The sequence below is a fragment of the Lycium barbarum genome, chromosome 4 (genome assembly GCF_019175385.1).
Source record: "Lycium barbarum isolate Lr01 chromosome 4, ASM1917538v2, whole genome shotgun sequence".
Classification (NCBI taxonomy): Eukaryota; Viridiplantae; Streptophyta; class Magnoliopsida; order Solanales; family Solanaceae; genus Lycium; species Lycium barbarum.
Genome location: NC_083340.1, coordinates 7690685 through 7713298, shown reverse-complemented (window position 1 = coordinate 7713298; position 22614 = coordinate 7690685). Strand labels below are relative to the sequence as shown.

Genomic DNA, 22614 nt, shown 5'->3' with positions numbered 1-22614 from the left:
GTGTACACTTTCTCTTTGAGGAGTGGATTTGGACATTATCAATATGCTTCACCTGTTCATATAATCACAAGTTTCATCTATTCAGGCAAACTAATCTTCTAATCTTATCTCATAAAATAAATTATTTATAGAATTATACATTATTTTAATTAAAATTCTTGTGCACAATTTATTTTAGATAATCTTGCAACGAAAATTGGAAAGGACTTGGCGAACGAAGTTGTGCCAATTAACAACCTAAGAAGATACAATTTTTATTGGGTAATAAAAATCTTTGTAATTGAAAGTGGACCTAACAAGGGGACAAATGAAGGTATTTGAAAGCAGGGGCGGAACCAGCCCATCGGATGTGAGTTTGGCCGAACGCAGTAGCTTTTATTTAAACCATGTATTTATATTAAAATTTTTGTCAAATATGTAAAAAATTATTAATTAAGAATCCAGTAACTTTAAAGAATTAGAACCCCGAACCCACAAGCTTCGAATCCTGGCTCCGCCTCTGTTTGAAAGACTGTGATTTTAGCTAACCAAAAAGTAATAATACTTATTTATTCATAGTATATTTTATATTTTTACATATATGTTTTAACCATTAAAATTTAACATTTTACACAACATAAAAATTCATGCTAATTACTACAATATAGAAGCATGGGTTTTACCCGTGCTTCATCGTCAGTCACCTTAAAAAAAAAAAAAATTATAAGGTGGGCGTCATACTAAAAACACCAAGCAATATAAAAAAAAGGAAAAAAATGGACCCCACCATCTCCAAACTCATGTAAAAAAAAAAAGGACCCTATATTAAAAAAATCAAGCAATATAAAAAAAAAATGAACCCCATATTAAAAAAAAAAAAAAACATGCACCCCATATTAAAAAATCATACCCCCATTAAGTCAATAATGGTGGATTCATTGCCACATGCGTATTAACCCATTAGTTGGAGCAAATGAAATTATTGTTCAGTAAAAAACTTGGACCCCATATTATTGCTTTTCTTCAAAAGGTTAAGTATCTAAACCATATAATTTCCTTTATTTTCTTATATTAGCCTGAGATCTAATCTAGATATTTAACTGTTGTATTTGGTATTCCGCGATGTCATTTATTTTTTATGTTTACTAAAATAAATATACTTAAAATATTTATATTTTAAAATAAGATAGAACTTAATTACTTTTTCATTTTTATTATTACTCTAATAAATGTGAAAAGAGATTAATGTCGTAAAAGAAAAAATAATATTAAATGGAGATCAAATAATGAATAAGATAAATTAGTCAAATTATAATTCTAATTGACGCTTCCTTAACTGTGCAAAAGCCAACATGACAAGTAAAATGAGCTAAACCAAGAATATTTACCAAAAATTTTAAAATAGTAGTTCTTCATTTAAATAGAAAATCAAATTTCTATTTTATTTCATTTTAATCATGTAAAATTAATTTAATAATTTGAATTAGAATTATCCAAATCAAAATTTGATAAAAACTTTTATCCCCTATTCTGTTTGAAGTGAATTTAATTACTCCTAAAGTGTGTCATGGGAAAATAATTACCATCAGCTTCTCAAAAGCGGATGAAGAGAAAAAACAATACAAACACTAATTCAAACTATATACGTGTCGTCATTTAATTGGATTGGAATTAATTTTCTTATTATTTCCTTTTCATTAAATTTTCTTTGTCTCTATACGATTTTCTTTCTCTCTCTTTCTTATATTTTGTTGTTCTTGTACCAAATGCCATCTTCGACAGATAACTCCCTAAGCCCTTAATTTTTACCACACTATTTTATTCTCTTCTTTTTTCTCTTTTTAGTTTTTTTTTTCCCTTTCTTCTTTGGCAGGAGGTTTGGCGTTAAACTTCGCCAACTCCATTTCCGGCACCGAGAAAATTATTAGACCACCAGTTCAAAAGAATATCGGAGATGGCGATGGCTTCGATCTACTTAAAAATTAAATATGTACGTCGCTAGCAGAGAAAAATCATGGGTTCTCTGCATGAACTCACTCAAAAACTAACATTTTCTACATAAAATTTCCCAATCTTCGGAGGTGAGATGCAGTTTAGTACTTCCGGCAGATTTTCGAGACGACCACAGTGGGTAGGTTTTGGTGTTGGAATACATATGTTTATTTAAGGGATTAATTAATGTGGAAATATGAGTAATAAATAAACCTTTGAATTTATATTAATGGGTCGGGTTCTTTATTTGGGGTAGGTTGGGATTTATATTACTTGTCTTTTAGTGTGGAAGAATATATTTAAAAAATCATTAAATGGAAAAAGCGGGTTGAACAAAATTCAGTTGAAAGTTGTGGGGGGTATGTATTTTTTTTCGAAACAATAGAATATTATTAAAATTAAATTTTTGGTTGAAAAATTATCATGAAATAATAAAGTACAAGTTTCTACGAATAATCAATGTGGATTGTCATATTGTAATTTGTTTGTCAAGATTTAAATAATTGGATATCGTCTGAACCTACAGAGATGATATTTTTTAATTTAAATCAGGGAAAACATATGTTTCTTTAATATTGGTTTCTACTTCTGGCACTGTTTTTTTTTTTTTTTTTTTTTTTTTTGTGTGTGTGTGTTATAAAGTCTGTATTGTTAATATTGTGTTGAAGATAATGCAGAAGTTAATGTTTTAGTGATAACTATTCTTATAATTTATCAAATATTTTGCTTGATTATTTCCTATTTTTTTTAGATATTTCAATAACACGGTTTACATGTGAATATAAACAACAACTCTTATGCCTAAAAATGTTTCACGTTTTAGTTTTTGCCTTGTCTTTTAGAAACTTTAGCCTCCTTTTTTTTATCACAGCATACATATAAAGAATTTGTCGTTGAATGAAAATATTACTTTGTAAAAGTTGTAGCGAAATTCGATCAACATATGTCTTCCCTAGAATGGCTACTAAAGTATTATCGATTTGATGGTATACACTTATAAAAATATAGTAACTATTTGGGATTGACAAAAACAAAATACATTATATTATGTGAATATATACATATACATGCACGAGCACAAATGTGGCAAAAATATAAAATTATGGATAACAAATGACTTTATTAGATTCATCAGATTTTATGTGGACGTGTTTGTCATGATTTTTCATGTTTAATTTTTCTACATTCGATATGACAAACTTTACCATTTTCTAGATATCTTGTATGATTTCTTCTTCTCCTATACAGATAATTGACATGATCAATTAATATAAAAATGATGATGTTGAAAAGGACATAAAATGATAACTTTTATTATCCATACATCTTTTAGCCTTTTGTTTAAATCGAGATAGCCTACTTTACATTATATAATTATTAATAGCAAGGCTTGATATATTTATGAAAGGTTGATGAATGATTTAACTAAGCAGGCAATAACATAGAATCAACTTATCCCTATGATGTGAAATTAGGTAATACTCCCTCCGTTCACTTTTATTTGTCTATTTTGAACTTTTCACGTTGTTTAAGAAATAATAAATAAAGTGCATAATTTACCAATTTACCCATATTAATTGAGTAATTAATACTATGGGTAAAACAGGAAGATTTGACCCACAGTCCATTTCCGGTGACTTGTTTCCGGCACTAAGAAAATTATCAGACCACCAATTCAAAAGAATATCAGAGATGGCGATGGCTTCGATCTACTGAAAAATTAAGTATGTACGTCGCTGGCAAAGAAAAATCATGGGTTCTCTGCATGAACTCACCCAAAAACTAATATTTTCTACAAAAAAACTCCCGATCTTCGGAGGTGAGATGCAGTTTAGTACTTCCGATAGATTTTCGGGACGACGTCAGTGAGTGGGTTTTGGTGTTGGAAGAGATGTGTTTATTTAAGGGATTAATTAATGTGGAAATATGAGTAATAAATAAACCTTTGAATTTATATTAATGGGTTGGGTTCTTTATTTGGGGTAGGTTGGGATTTATATTACTTGCCTTTTAGTTTGGAAGAATATATTTGAAAAATCATTAAATGACGTGACCGAATCAGAAAGCGAGTGGCTCAACAACACCCAGCTTCCAACTGGTTTGGGAAAAAAGCGGGTTGAACAAAATTCAGTTGAAAGTTGTTTAGGGGGTACATAAATTCCCGTAAAGTTAAATTGCTAAAGTGAGTTTTGAATAGAAGTTTGGGGGTTGGGGGGGGGGGGGTATGTATTTTTTTCGAAACAATATAATATTATCAAAATTAAATTTTTGGTTGAATAATTATCATGAAATAATAAAGTACAAGTTTCTACGAATGATCAATGTGAATTGTCATATTGTAATTTGTTTGTCAAGATTTAAATAATTGGATATCATCTGAAGCTATAGAGATGAAATTTTTAATTTAAATCTGGGAAAACATATGTTTCTTTAATATTGGTTTCTACTTCTGGCACTGTCTTTTTTTTGTGTGTGTGTGTGTGTCATTAAGTCTGTATTGTTAATATTGTGTTGAAGATAATGCAGAAGTTAATGTTTTAGTGATAACTATAGTTATAATATATCAAATATTTTGCTTGATTGTTTCCTATTTTTTAGATATTTCAATAACACGGTTTACATGTGAATATAAACAACAACGCCTATGCCTAAAAATGTTTCACGTTTTAGTTGTTGCCTTGTCTTTTAGACACTTTAGCCTTCTCCTTTTTATCGCCGCATACATATAAAGAATTTGTCGTTGAATGAAAATACTACTTTGTAAAAGTTGTAGCGAAATTCGATCAACATATGTCTTCCTTAGAATGGCTACTAAAGTATTATCGATTTCATGGTATACACCTACAAAAATGTAGTAATTATTTGGGATTGAAAAATAAATACATTAATACTATGTGAATATATACATATACATGCACGAGCACAAATGTGGCAAAAATATAAAATTATGGATAACAAATAACTTTATTAGATTTATCGGATCTTACGTGGACGTGTTTGTCATGATTTTTCATATTTAATTTTTCTACATTCGATATGACATACTTTACCATTTTCTAGCTATCATGTATGAATTCTTCTTCTCCTATGCAAATAATTGACGTGATCAATTAATATAAAAATGATGATGTTGAAAAGGGCATAAAATAATAACTTTTATTATCCATACATCTTTTAGCCTTTTGTTTAAATCGAGATAGCCTACTTTACATTATATAATTATTAATAGCAAGACTTGGTATATTCATGAAAGGTTGATGAATGATTTAACTAAGCAGGTAATAACATAGAATTAACTTATCCTTATGATGTCAAATTAGGTAATACTCCCTCTGTTCACTTTTATTTATCCACTTTAGACTTTTTACGGTATTTAAGAAATAATAAATAAAGTGCATAATTTATCAATTTATCCATATTAATTGGTGCATATTTTTATTGGATTTGACAAATGATTTGAAGTTAGTAATTAATACTACGGGTAAAACAAGAAGAAAAAAATTGTCTTATCTTGATATGTGAAAAATGACAAGTAAAAGTGAAAATATATTTTTGAAATAGTGGACAAGTAAAAGTGAACGGAGGGAGTATGTGAAACCTAATAAGAATAAAAGCATTACAAGAAATACATTTTATGAAAGATATTGTAAATAGGAAAAAATATGTAGTCCTTGATTAGTAGATCATTAGAAATTCACCCACGAAAATTCCTTCCTTAAAATTAAATCATACAGAGAACTTCAATTTTAACTATCAAACCTTGCCTTTGTTTAGGTTCTCGGTCAAAACTAATTATTTTGTTGATTAGCGTTCCCTAGAATACGTTATTTTTCTATTTGTCTTCATTATAGAGAAAGTTCGTATAAAAAAGTTATGCCTAGAGAATTCACAAGTTTCGAATCTCATCATCTTTAAAATGGACTACTTAATTATAAATTTATTTTACTTCCTCTTCTCCAATTCATGACACAAAAACAAAATCATTTAAATATGGTGCAATATTTTCAACCATTATCTTATATTATTTTTATCATTACTAAATATAATATTTATGTGATTAGTTAATATTATAAACTCCACATTATATAAGACAGTCTCAGATGCACTTGAAATGATATAAGGATAAAATTTTTAAAAAAATGAACGAATATGTTTCACAAATAATAATCTAAGTATTCTTTGAGGAAGAAAATATATCAAAATGTTGTTAGAGACCATACAAAATTAAGAATAAATAAAAATGAATCTAACCTACAATGATGATTAACATTACCTTTGATGATAGATTTATAGGCCAAAACAAAAAAAATCCAAGGCAGAAGTTGAATTTAGATAACCGAAGAGTGAAATAACGGGCTTCCTTCGTGATGAACACTAGAGTAATCATCTATAAAAAGGAAAAAATTAGTGACTTATCAAATCAAATTAGTTTCTTCTTCTCAATAAATAAAATTAATAAACAAATAATGTCTTTGAGAGGTGGAATGAGTTGATTGGCTTGCCATGAAGCGGTTAATGATTTATGCTTGAATAAATTAAAGAGAATCACGGTTTGGAAAATGTAGCGCGTGTATGTGCGTTTTATATGTGATAAGTTGGTATTTTACCAACTTATTTCTTCTTTAATTTTAGACTTTTGTTATGTTTTGATTGAGAAAATAGTGCATTTAATGTCGTTTACTTCCATTTTATAATTTTATGTGATTTAGAAGTGATTGGAAGAAACCAAGTGAAAATAAAGTCAAAAAGAGGCCAAATTGGACAAAAACTACACAGTTTTGCAAAACTGTCAAAAGTGGACAGTTTTGCAAAAACGGGACAGATTTGCAAAAAACGGGCAGAACTGCAAATACTAAAATCTGGGGCATATTTTGTCATTTTTTGGACTTGGAAAAATTGGGGAACTACAAAAGGAAGACTAGGGGGCATATCTTGAACATCTTTGGCCATTTTTCTTACAAGCTTGGAGGCTAAGGTTTTTCTACACCATTGGAGGAGAAGATTGGAAGCACTTCAATGAGATATTTCTTAATCCTTTCTTCAATTCTTTGTTTTGTATTGTATATCTAAGTGTGTAGATTTCTATTCCATTACTTGAATCTTGTTTATGCAAATATTCATATGTTTGGTTTGGATGAATCTCTCATTTTGCTTATGTATTGAATGATTTTAATTTCTAATGAAGTGGGTTTATTGTTTCTCTATTAACTCTTCATGCTTAAATGTCTCTTAATGGTTGCAAACATTATTTGTGCCTAAGTACTTTTACTTTGCTTGAGAAAGAAAGTGAAAGTTAGGAAAAGAGTTAGATAGCAAGGATTTGGGTCATTAAACTCATCTAATAACTTGAGCTAGAGATACGATAGTTAACTTGAGGTTGAATTGATTGTGTTTAACATCACACTCTAAGGCTTGAGAAAGCTTAGAGTGAAATTCATTGATTTGGTTGAGAAACTTTCAGTGAGATTTTAGAAATCATTATCTATTAACATAAACCCGCTCTTAGTTGTAAAATTGTAAAATACATTGGATCGTTCCTTGAGAGTAATTTCCCTTGTATCCATGCTTGTGGCCATTGATCATTTTATTCGCTTTCTAGATTAGTTTATATTTTTGAATTAGTCATAATCTTAATCAAAAACCAAAATATTATCTATCGTTTGGCTTTAGCTTAGTTGGTGAAAGTTCCTTACTTTCTTAATCGCCTAGCATATTGTTCTCCGTGGAATCGACCCCGACTCATAGTTGGGTAAATTATATTGCATACGACCGTGTACACTTTCTCTTTGGGGAGTGGATTTGGACGTTATCAAAAATGGCGCCGTTACCGGGGAACAATTTGGCGTATTTGGTTTAGTTTGAGATTTAAGCTAACTTGCTTTGGTCCGAACTTTCTTTGCTTTATTTTATCTTTAAAAAAAAAAAACTGACCAGTTTTTGCAAACCTGTAAAACTGTCCAATTTTTGTTTCTGCAAAACTGTCCAGTTTTTGCAGAACTGTCCAGTTTTTGCCTCTGCAAAACTGTCCAGTTTTTGCTTTTGCTAAAGTAAATTTAAAAAAAAAAAAAAAAACAATGGCATCTTGTAATGAAAATGGGTTTGATGGTTGCTACCTATATTTTGATGACCCATGTCCATATTGTGGAGGACCCCGCTTTTGGCAAGATTGTGAATATGCTCCCGGGAGAGAGATGTGTGCACCGTCTCAATCCTATGATGGGAATATTTGTAATATATGTGGTGGTCGAGGTGGACATTGGGGTGATTGTCCCAATTATTTTGCTTCCCCTCCCCCATGTTGTTCTAACGAAAATGCTAGTTGTGCTTTTGAGTTTGATAGGGAAAATGACATGGCAAGTGAAGGACAAAGTGCCGGATTTGAAGGCATCATGGCAATGCTCCAAACATACTTAGACCGAGAAGCTAAAATGGAGGAAGAGCGAAAGCTCGTCCAACAATCCATTTTAGAAAATGGAGAAGCTATGAAAAGGATGAATGATTCATTTGAGGATGTCAATTCCTCAATTGTCATGGAAGTGTCTACTCCTCAAAATGAATTGGTTGAAGAAGAGATTTCAAATTTGAAAGATGAGCCCGAAAATCCTTGTGTCCACAACGAAAGTTGTGAAAGTGAAGAAGTGGTTCAACTTGAAGAATAGCAAAATCTTGAAGAAGAAATCTCCAATTCTCAAAAAGAAGAAGTTGAGGAAATTTTGAAAAGCGTAATGGGGAGAAACAAAAACTATGGGCAAGTCTTGACCAAATTGTGGGAAGAAGTTCAACATGGAGATGATGAAACTATCCAAAAGGTATATCTCACCATGGATGGATTTTTACAAGAGTTGGACGACTCTCACAATGAAGAAAAACTTGACAAGATGGAAATTGTGAGCCAAGATTGGCTAATGAATCAAGCTCAACAACTTGAAGCCTATGGGGATCACCGTGAAGGCATTTCACGGATGATGGAAGAATTTATAAAAATGCATGTTGAGCAAAATCAAGAAGTAGAGCTACTTGAAATTGCTATCCAAAAATTGAAGGCCGAATTGAATGCAAAGATTGAGGCATGTAATGCTCAATACCAAAGGGCCACGGATTGTAGTTTTGAGTTGGTTTCCAATGAAGAAGTGGTCAAGATTGATTTTCAAGAGCTAATGATGAATTGCCAACCGACCAACAAAAAAATAATGCAAGATGCCGAAATTGAAGAAATGATACTAGAGTTGCATAAAAAAGTTCATGAAATGGTTTTTGAAGACTCTATTTCATTTTTGGGTGAGGATGTCAAAAATGAAGTGAATTTGAAAATGGAGCGCCTTAGACCACATTCCAACCATTTTTCAACATTATGCTTGGTTAGTGAAATGGAAGTTGAACTAACCGAGCCTATGGAGAATTTTGGAGATGAAGAAGAAAGCGTTTTCATTTTGAAGTTTGCTATGCCAAGAAAACAAAATGGCATGCCTCACTTACGGGCCAAGAAGTGCAAAATGCGACACTCGAGAATTGGCCTCTTTGCTTTCCTACCACCGCCTCATGAGCATCACCGGAATCTTGATTCAAAGTTGGGGCGCCAATTCATAAGCTCCAAATGGCGAGAAAAGTGGTAAAGGTAATCGTCGTGCCGCGACGTTAAATCAAGCGCTTGGTGGGAGGTAACCCATCATTCTAAAAGTTTTAAATCATTCTTGAATTTTTATTTTTTAGAATAAGTTAGTTTATGGTTTTTGACTAATCCGCAAAATTTCAGAATTTTTGGAGTTGTTTTGAGCATATCGAATTTCCGGACAGCTCCCAAACCAGTAAATGCTGCTAAATTTTTTTTTCAGCTGTCATAACCTGCGAGTCGCAGGTCATGACAGAGAACAAAAAAAAAAAATTTTTTTTTAGGTGACATCACCTGCGACTCGCAGGTCGTGACAGAGAGTAAAAAAAAAAAAAAAATTCTTTTCCTTACTATTTTATGTTTTGTTTTGATTATGTGCAGTGAGGACACTACAATGTTTGTAGTTGGGGGTGACATGTGGTAGCTAGCACATTATATTTTGGTTATGCTTTATTTGTGCCCTTGTCGGGCTTGTTTTGTGACTGTTGGTGTGGCTGTGGATAGACGTTGTTACAAATGGAACTTGCTCAAATTTTTGAAAATGTTGTTCTTTTGGCATGTTGTGGATTAGTCACTTTAATTATTTTATTTCTGTTCTTAGTTAGGTAGTTTAGGAGTAAAAATGGTGTTGGGATGTGATTTTTTTTTTTTTTTTTTGTTTTTTTTGCCCCTTGACTAACTTTTGGCTTACTTGGTACCAACATATTTAAACCTTGGCATATGAATTCTTGAATTTTGAAAAAGAAAATGATTGAAGTAAGGATTCGTGTTGTGACTTTTAGACTCAATGTTTGGCTCTTTTGTTCACTAAATAGTCTCTTTAGACTAGAAGTAACTTTTTGAGTTCATTTGTTTCAATTAGGTTTTGGATACATATTTTACTTAGGTTTTCATGTGCCACGTGTGGTGAGGTTTATTTGTGAGTTCTTTTGCATAACTTGTGGTCCAGCACTTGCCCGGAATGTGTTTTAAGGCGAAATCCTAGATTAACTTGGTTTGGAAAATGATATTAGGCCTTCCTTGGATCATTTTTTTTTTGTGCCCTTAATTTCCTACCCTTGCATATTTCCCCTAGTCAACCCCTTTTGAGCCTTTAACCTTTTCTTTGGCAATCATGTTACAAGCTTTACCCCTTTGTTCTTCATTGACCTATCTTTTGGCATCCTACCTCCCTAAGTGTTTTGAAAGTTTAAACATAACCTAAAAGCCTAAGTTTGGGGGTGATGGTTGGTAAAGTGTGATGTGGAAGTTGCTTGAAAGGTGAAAAAAAAATAGAAAAAAAAATGAAGGAAGAATAAAGAGTTGTGAATAATGGGAAGACTAGGTGGTGAAATGAAAAGATGAAGAAAATGGTGGAAAAGTTTTAAAGGAAGTGTGCTTTGATTGTTGAAAATTGTATTGATTAGGGGGGTTTCCAAATTGTGCCCTACCTTAACCAAAAGCCTACATTACAACCCTTTAAGTCCTAATTGATTTTGAACCAAGTGTGTCTACATTAGTGGAGAAATACATGAAGGGCAAGCTTATGGTACTACTTGTGCATTTGAACATCTTTGTGAGAGAAGAGAGTTAATTCTTTCCATTTAATATCCCATTTGTGTTTTTAATTGCATTTTGTGAGCTTGGGATTCTCTCTTGATTGTGAGGGCACATGAGAATTTAAGTTGTGAATTTGTTCCATTTTTCAATTAAGAGAAATGAACAAAAGAAAGTTGTTTTGTGATAAGGAGGCAAATTTTGAAGCTTTAGTGTCATGACTTGATTGCTACTTTGATTAACTTGGTGTTTGAGCACTTGAAATGAAAATGAAGTTTTTGAGAAGAAGTTGATGAATCATATGTCTTGGATTAATTGTTGGTACCAATCAAAGTCATGTGTTTGTGCTTAAAGTGGACCAATTTTTACTTGGTATGATGTTGATGCACTTTTTAATGGAGTCCTTTGAAGGAAATTATAATTTGATTTGCTTGAGGACAAGCAATAGTTTAAGTTTGGGGGTTTGATAAGTTGGTATTTTACCAACTTATTTCTTCTTTAATCTTAGACTTTTGCTGTGTTTTGATTGAGAAAATAGTGTATTTAATGTCGTTTACTTCCATTTTATAAGTTTATGTGATTTATAAGTGATCGGAAGAAACTAAGTGAAAATAAAGTCAAAAAGAGGCCAAATTGGACAAAAACTGCACAGTTTTGCAAAACTGTCAAAAGTGGACAGTTTTGCAAAAACGGGACAGATTTGCACAAAACGGGCAGAACTGCAAATACTAAAATCTGGGACATATTTTGTCATTTTTTGGACTTGGAAAAATTGGGGAACTACAAAAGGAAGACTAGGAGGCATATCTTGAACATCTTTGGTCATTTTTCTTACAAGCTTGGAGGCTAGGGTTTTTCTACACCATTGGAGGAGAAGATTGGAAGCACTTCAATGAGATATTTCTTAATCCTTTCTTCAATTCCTTGTTTTGTATTGTATATCTAAGTGTGTAGATTTCTATTCCATTACTTGAATCTTGTTTATGCAAATATTCATATGTTTGGTTTGGATTTATCTCTCATTTTGCTTATGTATTGAATGATTTTAATTTCTAATGAAGTGGGTTTATTGTTTCTCTATTAACTCTTCATGCTTAAATGTCTCTTAATGGTTGCAAACATTATTTGTGCCTAAGTACTTTTACTTTGCTTGAGAAAGAAAGTGAAAGTTAGGAAAAGAGTTAGATAGCAAGGATTTGGGTCATTAAACTCATCTAATAACTTGAGCTAGAGATACGATAGTTAACTTGAGGTTGAATTGATTGTGTTTAACATCACACTCTAAGGCTTGAGAAAGCTTAGAGTGAAATTCATTGATTTGGTTGAGAAACTTTCAGTGAGATTTTAGAAATCATTATTTATTAACATAAACCCGCTCTTAGTTGTAAAATTGTAAAATACATTGGATCGTTACTTGAGAGTAATTTCCCTTGTATCCATGCTTGTGGCCATTGATCATTTTATTCGCTTTCTAGATTAGTTTATATTTTTGAATTAGTCATAATCTTAATCAAAAACCAAAATATTATCTATCGTTTGGCTTTAGCTTAGTTGGTGAAAGTTCCTTACTTTCTTAATCGCCTAGCATATTGTTCTCCGTGGGATTGACCCCGACTCATAGTTGGGTAAATTATATTGCATACGACCGTGTGTAAACACCTAATTTTTGACCGGACATAAGTTTTACACCCTATTTAACTTTTAAATATTTCTTTTAGGTCTAGATTAGATATTTTGATTTTTATGTCAATTTTAGTTAGTTTTATTTTAAAAATTGAAAACTTTAAAAATAGAGTCACATTTTAGAATAAATCTTATTTTCATTTTTATTTTTAAGAGAAAAGAAATTTGCAAAAAAAATAATAACAATAATAATAATACATTTTCTTCTAAATTGGGTTTAATAAATAAACTAGGGATTTTAGTATTCTTTTACTATGAACTAGATATTTAATTTTTGCTATATTTCATTGGTTTAGAAATAATTAGTTAATTTTTCTTATCCTTATATTTTTATATTATTTAACTTTAATTTAAAAAAAAAAAAGGGACCAAATAACTAAAAGATACTAACCTAACATAACTTTACCACTAATCCTAAAATCCCTACACCAAACGTCTGATAAACCCAAAACAAACCCTATAACCTACTACCCTAAACCCCTCACGTCCTCATCTTAACTAATCCCTTTAAACCTCCTCCCTTAAAATTCTCAACAAAAATTATCCCAACTCTCCCACTCCCTCACATCCTCCTCCCACGTCACACACACACACACACGACATGCACACATGATGCAGCCCACACAAAATATAAATACACACACAACACAGTAGAAGAAAAAAACACAGAAAAACAACGTAGGAAAAGAAGAAATAGAACAACAGAGAGTAAAAGAAAGACATTAGAAATAGAAAGAAAAAAGAAAGCAACGGAGAGGAGAAAGAAAAAAAAAAGCAACAAAGAGTAGAAAGAAAAAAAAAAGCAACAGAGAAAAGAAAAAAGAAGAAAAAAAGCAACGGAGAGGAAAAAAGATGCATCAAAAACAGTAGAAAGAAAAAAGCAACAGAGAGTAGAAAGAAAAAAAAAAGATCAGAAGCAGTAGAAGAGATAAAGAATACCAGTATTCGAAAAGGTTTTTGTTTGAAAATTAAGTTGGAGTTCGAGGTTTCCCTTTCGCGGTTTTGAGTTCGTGGACTTGAAGTTAGTCATTGCTAACTGGGAAATCGGTAGAATATTATAGCTTCATATTATTGTTTTTCAGCGAGATATTACACAAAGGTAACACTCAATCTTCATTGTATGATTTAATATCACGATTATATGAGACCTGATTTCAATGTTACGAGGTTGCTCAAATTTCGAATTTGTTTAGCCGCCTATTGTTCTTCGATGTTATAACATAAAGTATGTTCCGATTCTTGTATCGTTAAATTTAGAATAAAGTTGGTATAACATGTGATTGTTATTGCATGCTTAAGTTAATTTTTTTCTTCTCTAAAGTGGATGCAGAAATTTACATCAATTTATGAAGGATCTGAAGTAGCTATTATATTTTCCATTTGATTAGCTATAATAAATTTATTCACATGTCACTAAGCTTCCTTCCTATTTTGATGGTCTGACCAGTTATGGTAGGAGTACTTTTAAAGTCTAATAATAAGCATGTTGTAGTTGATATTTTGCTATTAGAGTATTAGAGTTACAACGTACAATTTCATATTTCTATCATGTTATTTTATTTGTTTGTTGCTATTTTTTCTTACGAGGATGCTAAAGTACAAACAGGAGTAATCTTCAAAGTTGTTTTGTTGCATCAAAAATCTTTAATGGCATGCTAGTTAGCGTAGTTGTGTTATGAGTATTTTTTTTTAGTTGTTTTATGAGTATTATTTTTTGTTAAACAATTTTCTTTACTTATTAAAAAACGAGATTATGAACTTTGGAACGTATTCTGCTAGCACAAAAAGTAGATTTAGATTTATCATTGATTTGTGTTCCAAGTTGAATAGGTGGTTACTGTAATTAATAATAATAATAATAATAATAATAATAATAATAATAATAATAATAATAATAATAAAGAAAAGAGCACTACTGATGTCTTTTAAAAGTAAAAAGTAAAAAATGATTCTCTTAATAAAAGTTGAGTAAAAGGGATTGACCTTTTGTTGATTCCATAATATTCTGTTCATTCAGAATTTGCTTAGTTTTAAATACATTTTTTCCATAAATAATTTAAGCCGAACACAAGTTGATAAAGCGATCGTGCTAGAACCACGGGACTCGACGAGTGCCTCATACCTTCCCCTCGGTCAACAGAATTCCTTACCCGTACTTTTATTTTTGTAGACCAATAAAAATAGAGTCATTTCCTTTTGATTAGGGATTCATAAGGTGACTTGGAACACCGAAACTCAATTCCAAATGGCGACTCTGTAAAATAAATAGTCCCTTTTCAAAACGTCACTTTAATTGGAAAAACCCTTTTTAAACCAACAAATTAAATTAATTTATTTTTTATAACGAAAAAAAAGGGGTGTGACAGATGGCGACTCTGCTGGGGATAACCAGAATTCAAGCTTTATATATTTACTTGTATTTGGCTTTCTTTATTTCTTGGATATATATTATGTGCTTGTTGGCCTGATTTGCTATTTGCTGCTTATTTACCGCTTTGATATTATGTGACTTCATATATAAATTGTCTCCTCTTACGCACCCCTCTGAGTCTCTGAACACATTCACCACTGTTCACTGTGTGTGCGGTTACGCTCCACAAAATTTTCTGTCTGAATGAGCCTGTGGGCAGTTACGCTCCTGGTTCAGGATAATTAGCAGTCACACATGTTAGGCGGGGTTGGACCACCAGTGAAGCCGGAAAAGCTCTGCTACCGGCGATCTGGCCCTTCCCCGGCTCGAGTTGTCCACTCGGGTAAGCCAGTCTAGACACCCTCTCCTTTAGGATGTTAAACCTAGTAGAATGAGCCACAAGTAATGATTATCCCTAGTAGGCTACGCTTGATTTACGTCACGTGCATTTGACTTAGTGAGACTCGGCGCAGGAGTCGGGTCCGTCTAAGACAGGTATCCATTTCAAAAGACCACCATGTTCATTTTATGTGCTATATGAAAACACATGTATTTGGAAGGCTTTCGCATGTTGACCGGTTTTTAGGTTGTTTAGGAATAATAAGGGAGAAATAATTACCCTCCAACCTTTTTTTTTTGGATAAAAAAATAATAAAAAAAATCTTGTTTTGAAAAAAAAAAAAAGAAAAAAAGGGAAGAAAGCTAATTTTAAGTCTCTTAGTTTTTTTTTTTGCTTTTGGCCATCTTTATCAAAATAGCTTTAAATCTTGCAATGGAGAGTAAATAAATGTTGTTTTCATAAGAATAACCACTTTGTCGATCTTGTCTCCTATTCGGTCACATTAGAGGTTGATTTTGCAAAAATGATTACTTTGTGGTCCCGCCTTCGTACATTTTTTGCTAAGACAATTTTAAAACTCTACTCGAAAGTATAAAAAATATTATATCTTGCAAAAATAGTCTCATTAGTTAGTTTTACCTTCCGTTTGATCGTTTCTTTAATTAGTCTAAAAACCTCCCATAAAGTCTATCAGAGTTTGTTTCGAAAAATTGATTTAAGGACCTGTGTCTTGGCCCAATCTACTTTAAGTTTCTCATTCTTTTAAGTTTTTTTTTGTATACTCGAGAAAATCGGGAATTTTGTATCTTAGTAAGTTTCAATCTTAATTTTCTTTATTTTCCCTAAAGGTACAATATGTCGCTACCAACTAGAGGAGTGTGTGATAAAAGGCCCAGGGTTGAAGGGATACCAAAGTTCATGATTGTCGATGAAATACCACTGAAACTATGGCAATGGTGGAGAAACATGGGGGGATATGACCAAAGGCAAGTAAAAGTTCACTTGGGGCATCTGGTGCATATGATGGAAATCAAACCTAGAAGAGATGTGTTTGAGGCATTGGTTCAGGTATGGGACCATAAGAACAACGTGTTTCGATTCTCAGACTATGAAATGACACCGACCTTAGAAGAAATTGCAGGCTTCATGGGGATGGGCTCTAAGCTCCAGGGTTCTGATCTTCGTAATAAAAGACCCATAGTTCCGAAACGGGTGGATGGAACTAAGTTTTTGAATTATTTAAAAATCAATAAGATGGAGGAAGCAAGTTTGGAAAGCGGTTGGATTTCTTTGGAGTTTTTATATGAAAGGTACGGGCAAGAAGACGGATTTGAGAAGTATTTGGGTCAACTTAACAATAAAGGAGAAATCGAGACATGGAAAATACATAGACGCTTTGCTTTTATGGTTGCATTCCTGGGCTGTATTGTTTTCCCTGAGCGAGATAAACAAATTGATATTCGTCTGGCTGGAGTAGTGCAGGCATTGACTACGATGGATAACCCCACTCTTATACCCATGATTCTTAGGGACATCTTCCGAGCACTGACCAAATGTAAAGAAGGTGCTATATATTTTGAGGGATGCAACATTATTTTACAAATTTGGTTTCTTGAACACTTCTATCGTCATCATTTTGCACCAAAATTCAATGCGGATTGGGTGAACTACACGACCGATCATGAAGAAAGGGTAGAGAAGTGTGATTTACCAATTGGTATTAAAGCCTGGGAGGAAAAACTCTCTAAGTTGACTGCTGATAAGATTATTTGGAACTACCACTGGTTCCCCGCACATGAAATCATTTGTATGTCCTCACACCATCCTTTTCTAGTACTAATTGGGCTCAGGGGTGTCCAACCTTATGCCCCACTTCGGGTTATGCGACAGCTAGGTAGACTTCAAGAAATTCCTCGAGAAGAAAACATGAGCATATTTATGTATGACACTCCTCCAGGCTTTCTTTTTGATAGTGATGGAATACTGAAGATTTGGTATGGACGCATAATCTCCGAATTGAGAGAAATGGTGGAGGATCGTGACAGGGGGAGAGTAGTTCCTGGGTACCTTTTGTGGTTGCGCAAGCCATCCCTGTCTGAAAAAGGGCCTGAGGGGTCTCGAAAAAGAAATATAGACAGAGAGTCAGAGGTCAGAGCAAGAGTTTGGCAGGCCCGTCTGGAGGTTGAACATGAGTTTCGAGCTAGATTAAATGAGAAACAGGCTGTATACGAAGTGAGGATCATGCAAACCCGTGTAGATGTGGAGAAAAATTATCAGTCCACTCTACACGCTCTCGATAAAGAGCAAACAAATGCCAGAGAGTATTTGGCCCAGATGGAGGCAGAGGTGGATGCTAAAGTTACGACAGCCCGCAAAACAGCTGTGGGGAAACATCGCTCTACAATTCAAACCTTGTATGAGGACTTAGGCATTGTCACACAAGCTGTGGATCAGTTACAGAGGAAGCTTGATGAGAAGGGAGACCTGTTTGATACAGAGAAAGCACGTTTTGAAGATGAGAAAGCTCAATTCTTGACCCTGCAAGCTCGACAACAAACTGAATTTGACAGAGAAAGAGTTCAGTTTGGTGTAGAAAGGAACCAATTAATGAATGACCGAGCAAGAATTCGAAACCAGCTTGAATTAGCGTTGAATCGTGAGGCAGGTATAAGAGAGATAGCCGCTACTCGCCAGCAGCAAGTCCGAGACTTAGAGCAGAACTATCAAGATGTTAGAGAACATGTCTACCATTTAGCTGTTCATGTTGTTCAAAGTTGTCTGGACTGTCAGGGGATGGGTTATGAGCAATTTGCTAGAGAGGTGCCTACCTTCGCACGCCACTTCACAGCAGAACTGAAGCAGATTTATCGCATGTTAGGGGGTCAGCCTGGACCAGAAGCACCGTGAGCAGATATGCATTAGTTCACATGCAAGATTGAGGATTTCTCAAGATTGAAGTTTAGTTATAATTATTAGGAGTTCTAGTTCAGTAGTTGTATTTTGAGACTGACTCTTTTCGAGTCTTTATTTTTAGTTTGTTTTGGATATTCTAGTCCCGATTTAGTATTTTCGAGTCTATGGTGCCTTTCTTTTTGGTTATTTTCCTTTACGTCTTTGTATTGAAAAATACTAATTTGAAAATCAATATAAATATTTTTAGTTGATTAAAAAAAAAATCCAATTTTGTTCTTTTTCATGAACTACGTAATGATCTGATTCATGTTTAACATGATACGTAGGCATCCCTTAATGGGTTCGATCAAAATATTTCAAAATCACCGAAAGAGGAAATAAATAAATAAATAAAATGAGAAATGAATTCACCTAAAAGCCGGGATGAAACATGAAAGCCTTCCGATGCTCATATTAGATGGGAAATAATTTAGGTGCATGGCATACAATGTGTGATTAATATATGTAAAATGCTAAACCCTAACTTGTTTGTTTTCGTCTTAAAGATAAGGTGGTTGGTTTGTGGTTGAACTGGCTCCTCACGAATATAACACAAGGTCCAAAAGTAAGGGGATAATGGCCGATAAGGATGGAAACGAGTTAGACGGTGATGAATCTCGAGGTCAGATGGTTCAACATGAATCAGCATCAGCAGAGGAAGTAAGGATGTTGAGACAACAAATGGCTGACATGTACCAGGCTTGGATGAATGGGCAAGCTCCACCATCTTCAATCCCTGGATTCCCGGATGTGACTATGTCAATTCCCATTGAAACCCCGACAAGTGATCCACTTTTTCCTCCTGGATTTGGTCCACATGTTAACATATCCAACACTTCTGGAACTTCCACTGTGCGCCCTCCAAATGCACCCTTCAAAAATAACCCACTTTTCATCCCCACTGTACAAACTACTACAATCCCTCAACCAACATTGGTACAGAAGTCCAATAATGAGCCTCCATCTAAAGGTCACCACGATCAATATTATTCTCCGGAATTGACTTTTAAAGTCCCAGACTCGTATAACCCTTTTCAGCAGTATAGTTCCCCCGTCGAGATCGAGAAAACTGCTAAGAATGAGGGACAAGAAGAAATGGCTAGAAAAATGAAGAATCTAGAGCAGAGTGTGAGGAATATGCAAGGATTAGGAGGTCCAAAAAGCGTCTCATTCAGAGATTTGTGCATGTTCCCCAATGTTCATTTGCCCCTTGGTTTTAAGACTCCGAAGTTTGAGAAGTACGATGGTCACGGCGACCCCGTAGCACACTTGAAGAAGTATTATAATCAACTAAGAGGGGCAGAGAGTAAGGAAGAATTACTCATGGCATATTTTGGAGAAAGTCTAGTGGGAATTGCCTCAGAATGGTTCATCGATCAAGATATTTCTAATTGGCCTACATGGGATGACATGGCAGGAGATTGTGTTCGACAATTTCAGTATAACATTGATATTGTGCCTGATCGCACTTCTCTCGCCAGTATAAGAAAAAAGCCTACCGAGAGTTTTAGATAATATGCTATCAAGTGGAGGGAACAAACTGCCAGGGTCAAACCGCCGATGAAGGAGTCGGAAATGATTGATGTTTTCCTCCAGGCACAAGAACCTGATTACTTCCACTACTTGCTTTCCACAGTGGGAAAGACATTCGCAGAAGCAATTAAAGTTGGGGAAATGGTTGAAAATGGCATCAAGTCCGGCAAAATTGTGAGTCAGGTAGCACTCAAGGCTACCACCCAAGCAATTCAAAATGGGTCTGGTGGTTTTGGAAATCGAAAAACGAAAGAGGAAGGATCCATGATGGCATCAGGGTCCAGTGCTGCTCAAAGGGGGACAAACCACCAAATCTTACGAGGACAATCCAACTCACCTCAACATTTTTATCCGCATCAGGATCCCCACTACTCAATTGTTCCACCCCAATATACGGTTTTCAACACCCAGGCATATGCCCGACCTCCTCAACGCCAACAATGGAGGGCGCCTGCTCCACAAGGCTTTCGTCCCCAACAACAAAATTTTCAAGCACCTTATAATCCACGTCCTAAGACTGATTATGTAAGAAAACAAAGACAGAGGGAAAATTTCACCCCAATTGGAGAATCATACACAAGCCTGTTGCGGAAATTGATACAATTGGGTTTGATTGAACCTATCATGTCGTATAATGTCAACCCAAATGCAAGAGGTTTTGACCCCACTGTCAGGTGCGAGTATCATTCTAACGCTCAGGGTCATAGCACAGAAAATTGTTTTACTTTGAAGAGAGCCATTGAGAAGCTAATTGATGACAAAGCAATTGTAATACATGACGAAGAGGCTCCGAATGTCACCAACAACCCACTTACTGCTCACAACAATGCTCATGTTGTTGGGATGATCTGTGACGATAAGGAATATAAGCAAACAGGCAAAACAATAATGGAAATTGACACCTTAAAAGAAAGGTTGGGAATGGTGACAAAGTCTGCACAAGAAGCACCGTTGTGTGTAAAAGGTGCAAATTCTAATGCGAATCTCAAAGGCTCGGGGAAGTTGATATTGTATGTTCCTGGAGCAACAAAGAAAAAAGAGACATTAGTAACTGGACCAAAATTATATGTTCCTAGTGGTTTTCCCAGGTTTGGTCAAAACCAGAATGGTTTAGGAAAGATGACAGAACCAATTGTGATAAAGCACACGACACAAATTCCAGTGACAAACATGAAAACTGTCCCATGGAACTACAACAAAACCACTGTGACTTACAAGGGCAAGGAGATTGTTGAAGAAATAGACGAAACCGGTGGTTTAACGCGTTCTGGAAGGTGTTATGCTCCAGAAGAACTAAAGAGAGCCAAACAAGCCAGGGATAGCCAATTTCCGGTGAAAAAACCTATCACTGAAGAAGAAGCTGAAGAGTTCATGAAGAAGATGAAAGTCCAGGATTACTCTATTATTGATCAGTTGAGAAAAACTCCTGCTCAGATTTCATTGCTATCTTTGCTCATACATTCTAAAGAGCACTGTCAAGCATTGATTAGAATTCTGAATGAGGCACATGTTTCAGACAAAACAACTGTAAGTCACCTGGAAAGGATGGCCAATAGAATATTTGAGGTGAATAGAATCACTTTCACCGACGATGAGTTGCCTGTGGAAGGAGAAGGACATAATAAGGCTTTGCATTTAACTGTCAAATGTGAAGAACATTATGTGAAAAGAGTCATGATAGATGGAGGCTCGGGTGTGGACATCTGCCCCCTCTCTACTTTGCAGAGTTTGAAAATCAGCACAGATAGAATTCGTACTAACAATGTGTGTGTTCGAGCTTTCGATGGCGCAAAAAGAGACACCATTGGTGAGATTGATCTTACTTTAAAAATTGGACCTGTTGATTTTGGGATCACATTCCAAGTTATAGACATGGACACTTCCTACAACTTGCTTTTAGGAAGGCCATGGATCCATGCAGCTAGAGCGGTGCCATCTACTTTACACAAAGTGGTCAAGTTTGAATATGAGAAACAAGAAATTATTGTTCACGGTGAAGATGATCTTTCAATATATAGAGACCCTTCTGTCCCATGTGTTGAGGCCAAGGAAGGTTGTGAATCCCTCATATTTCAGACCTTTGAAATAGTGGCAGCTGATCAGTTTATGGAAGGGAAGCCTATCTTAGAGCCTCATCTATCCTCTACTTCAGTCATGGTGGCTACAAAAATGCTGCAAAATGGTTATGATCCAGGAAAGGGTTTGGGGGTGTCATTGCAAGGAATTGTTGACCCTATCTCTCCATTTGGTAATCAAGATACTTTTGGTTTGGGTTTTAGGCCAACTAATGCTGACAGAAAATGGGCAAAAGAGCAGAAAAATAAGGTTTGGAAATTGCCAAAGCCCGTTCCCCACATTGCCAAGTCTTTTACTAGGTCACGTTTTGAAGAGAGTAAAGACGTGTCTGTCCAAGATGACGTGGACGAAATATGTCAAGGTCTCAAAGAAATGTTCTATGGAGTAAACATGGTTCAGATTGGTGAAGGCCCTAGTCATGCAGATGTGCAACGTATTGGCCCAGAAGTCAAGCTTGCCAACTGGGAAGCTACTCCTCTCCCCACAAAGAAGGAGTCTTGGTAG

The 22614-nt window shown here is 34.4% G+C and overlaps 1 protein-coding gene across 1 annotated transcript; it reads left to right on the top strand.

Moving 5' to 3' along the window:
• The first annotated feature begins 20061 nt into the window (after positions 1 to 20061).
• LOC132637118 (uncharacterized) lies at positions 20062 to 22614 on the top strand. The gene has a single exon (XM_060354261.1). It carries the CDS (start codon positions 20062 to 20064, stop codon positions 22612 to 22614), a length of 2553 nt encoding a protein of 850 aa, XP_060210244.1.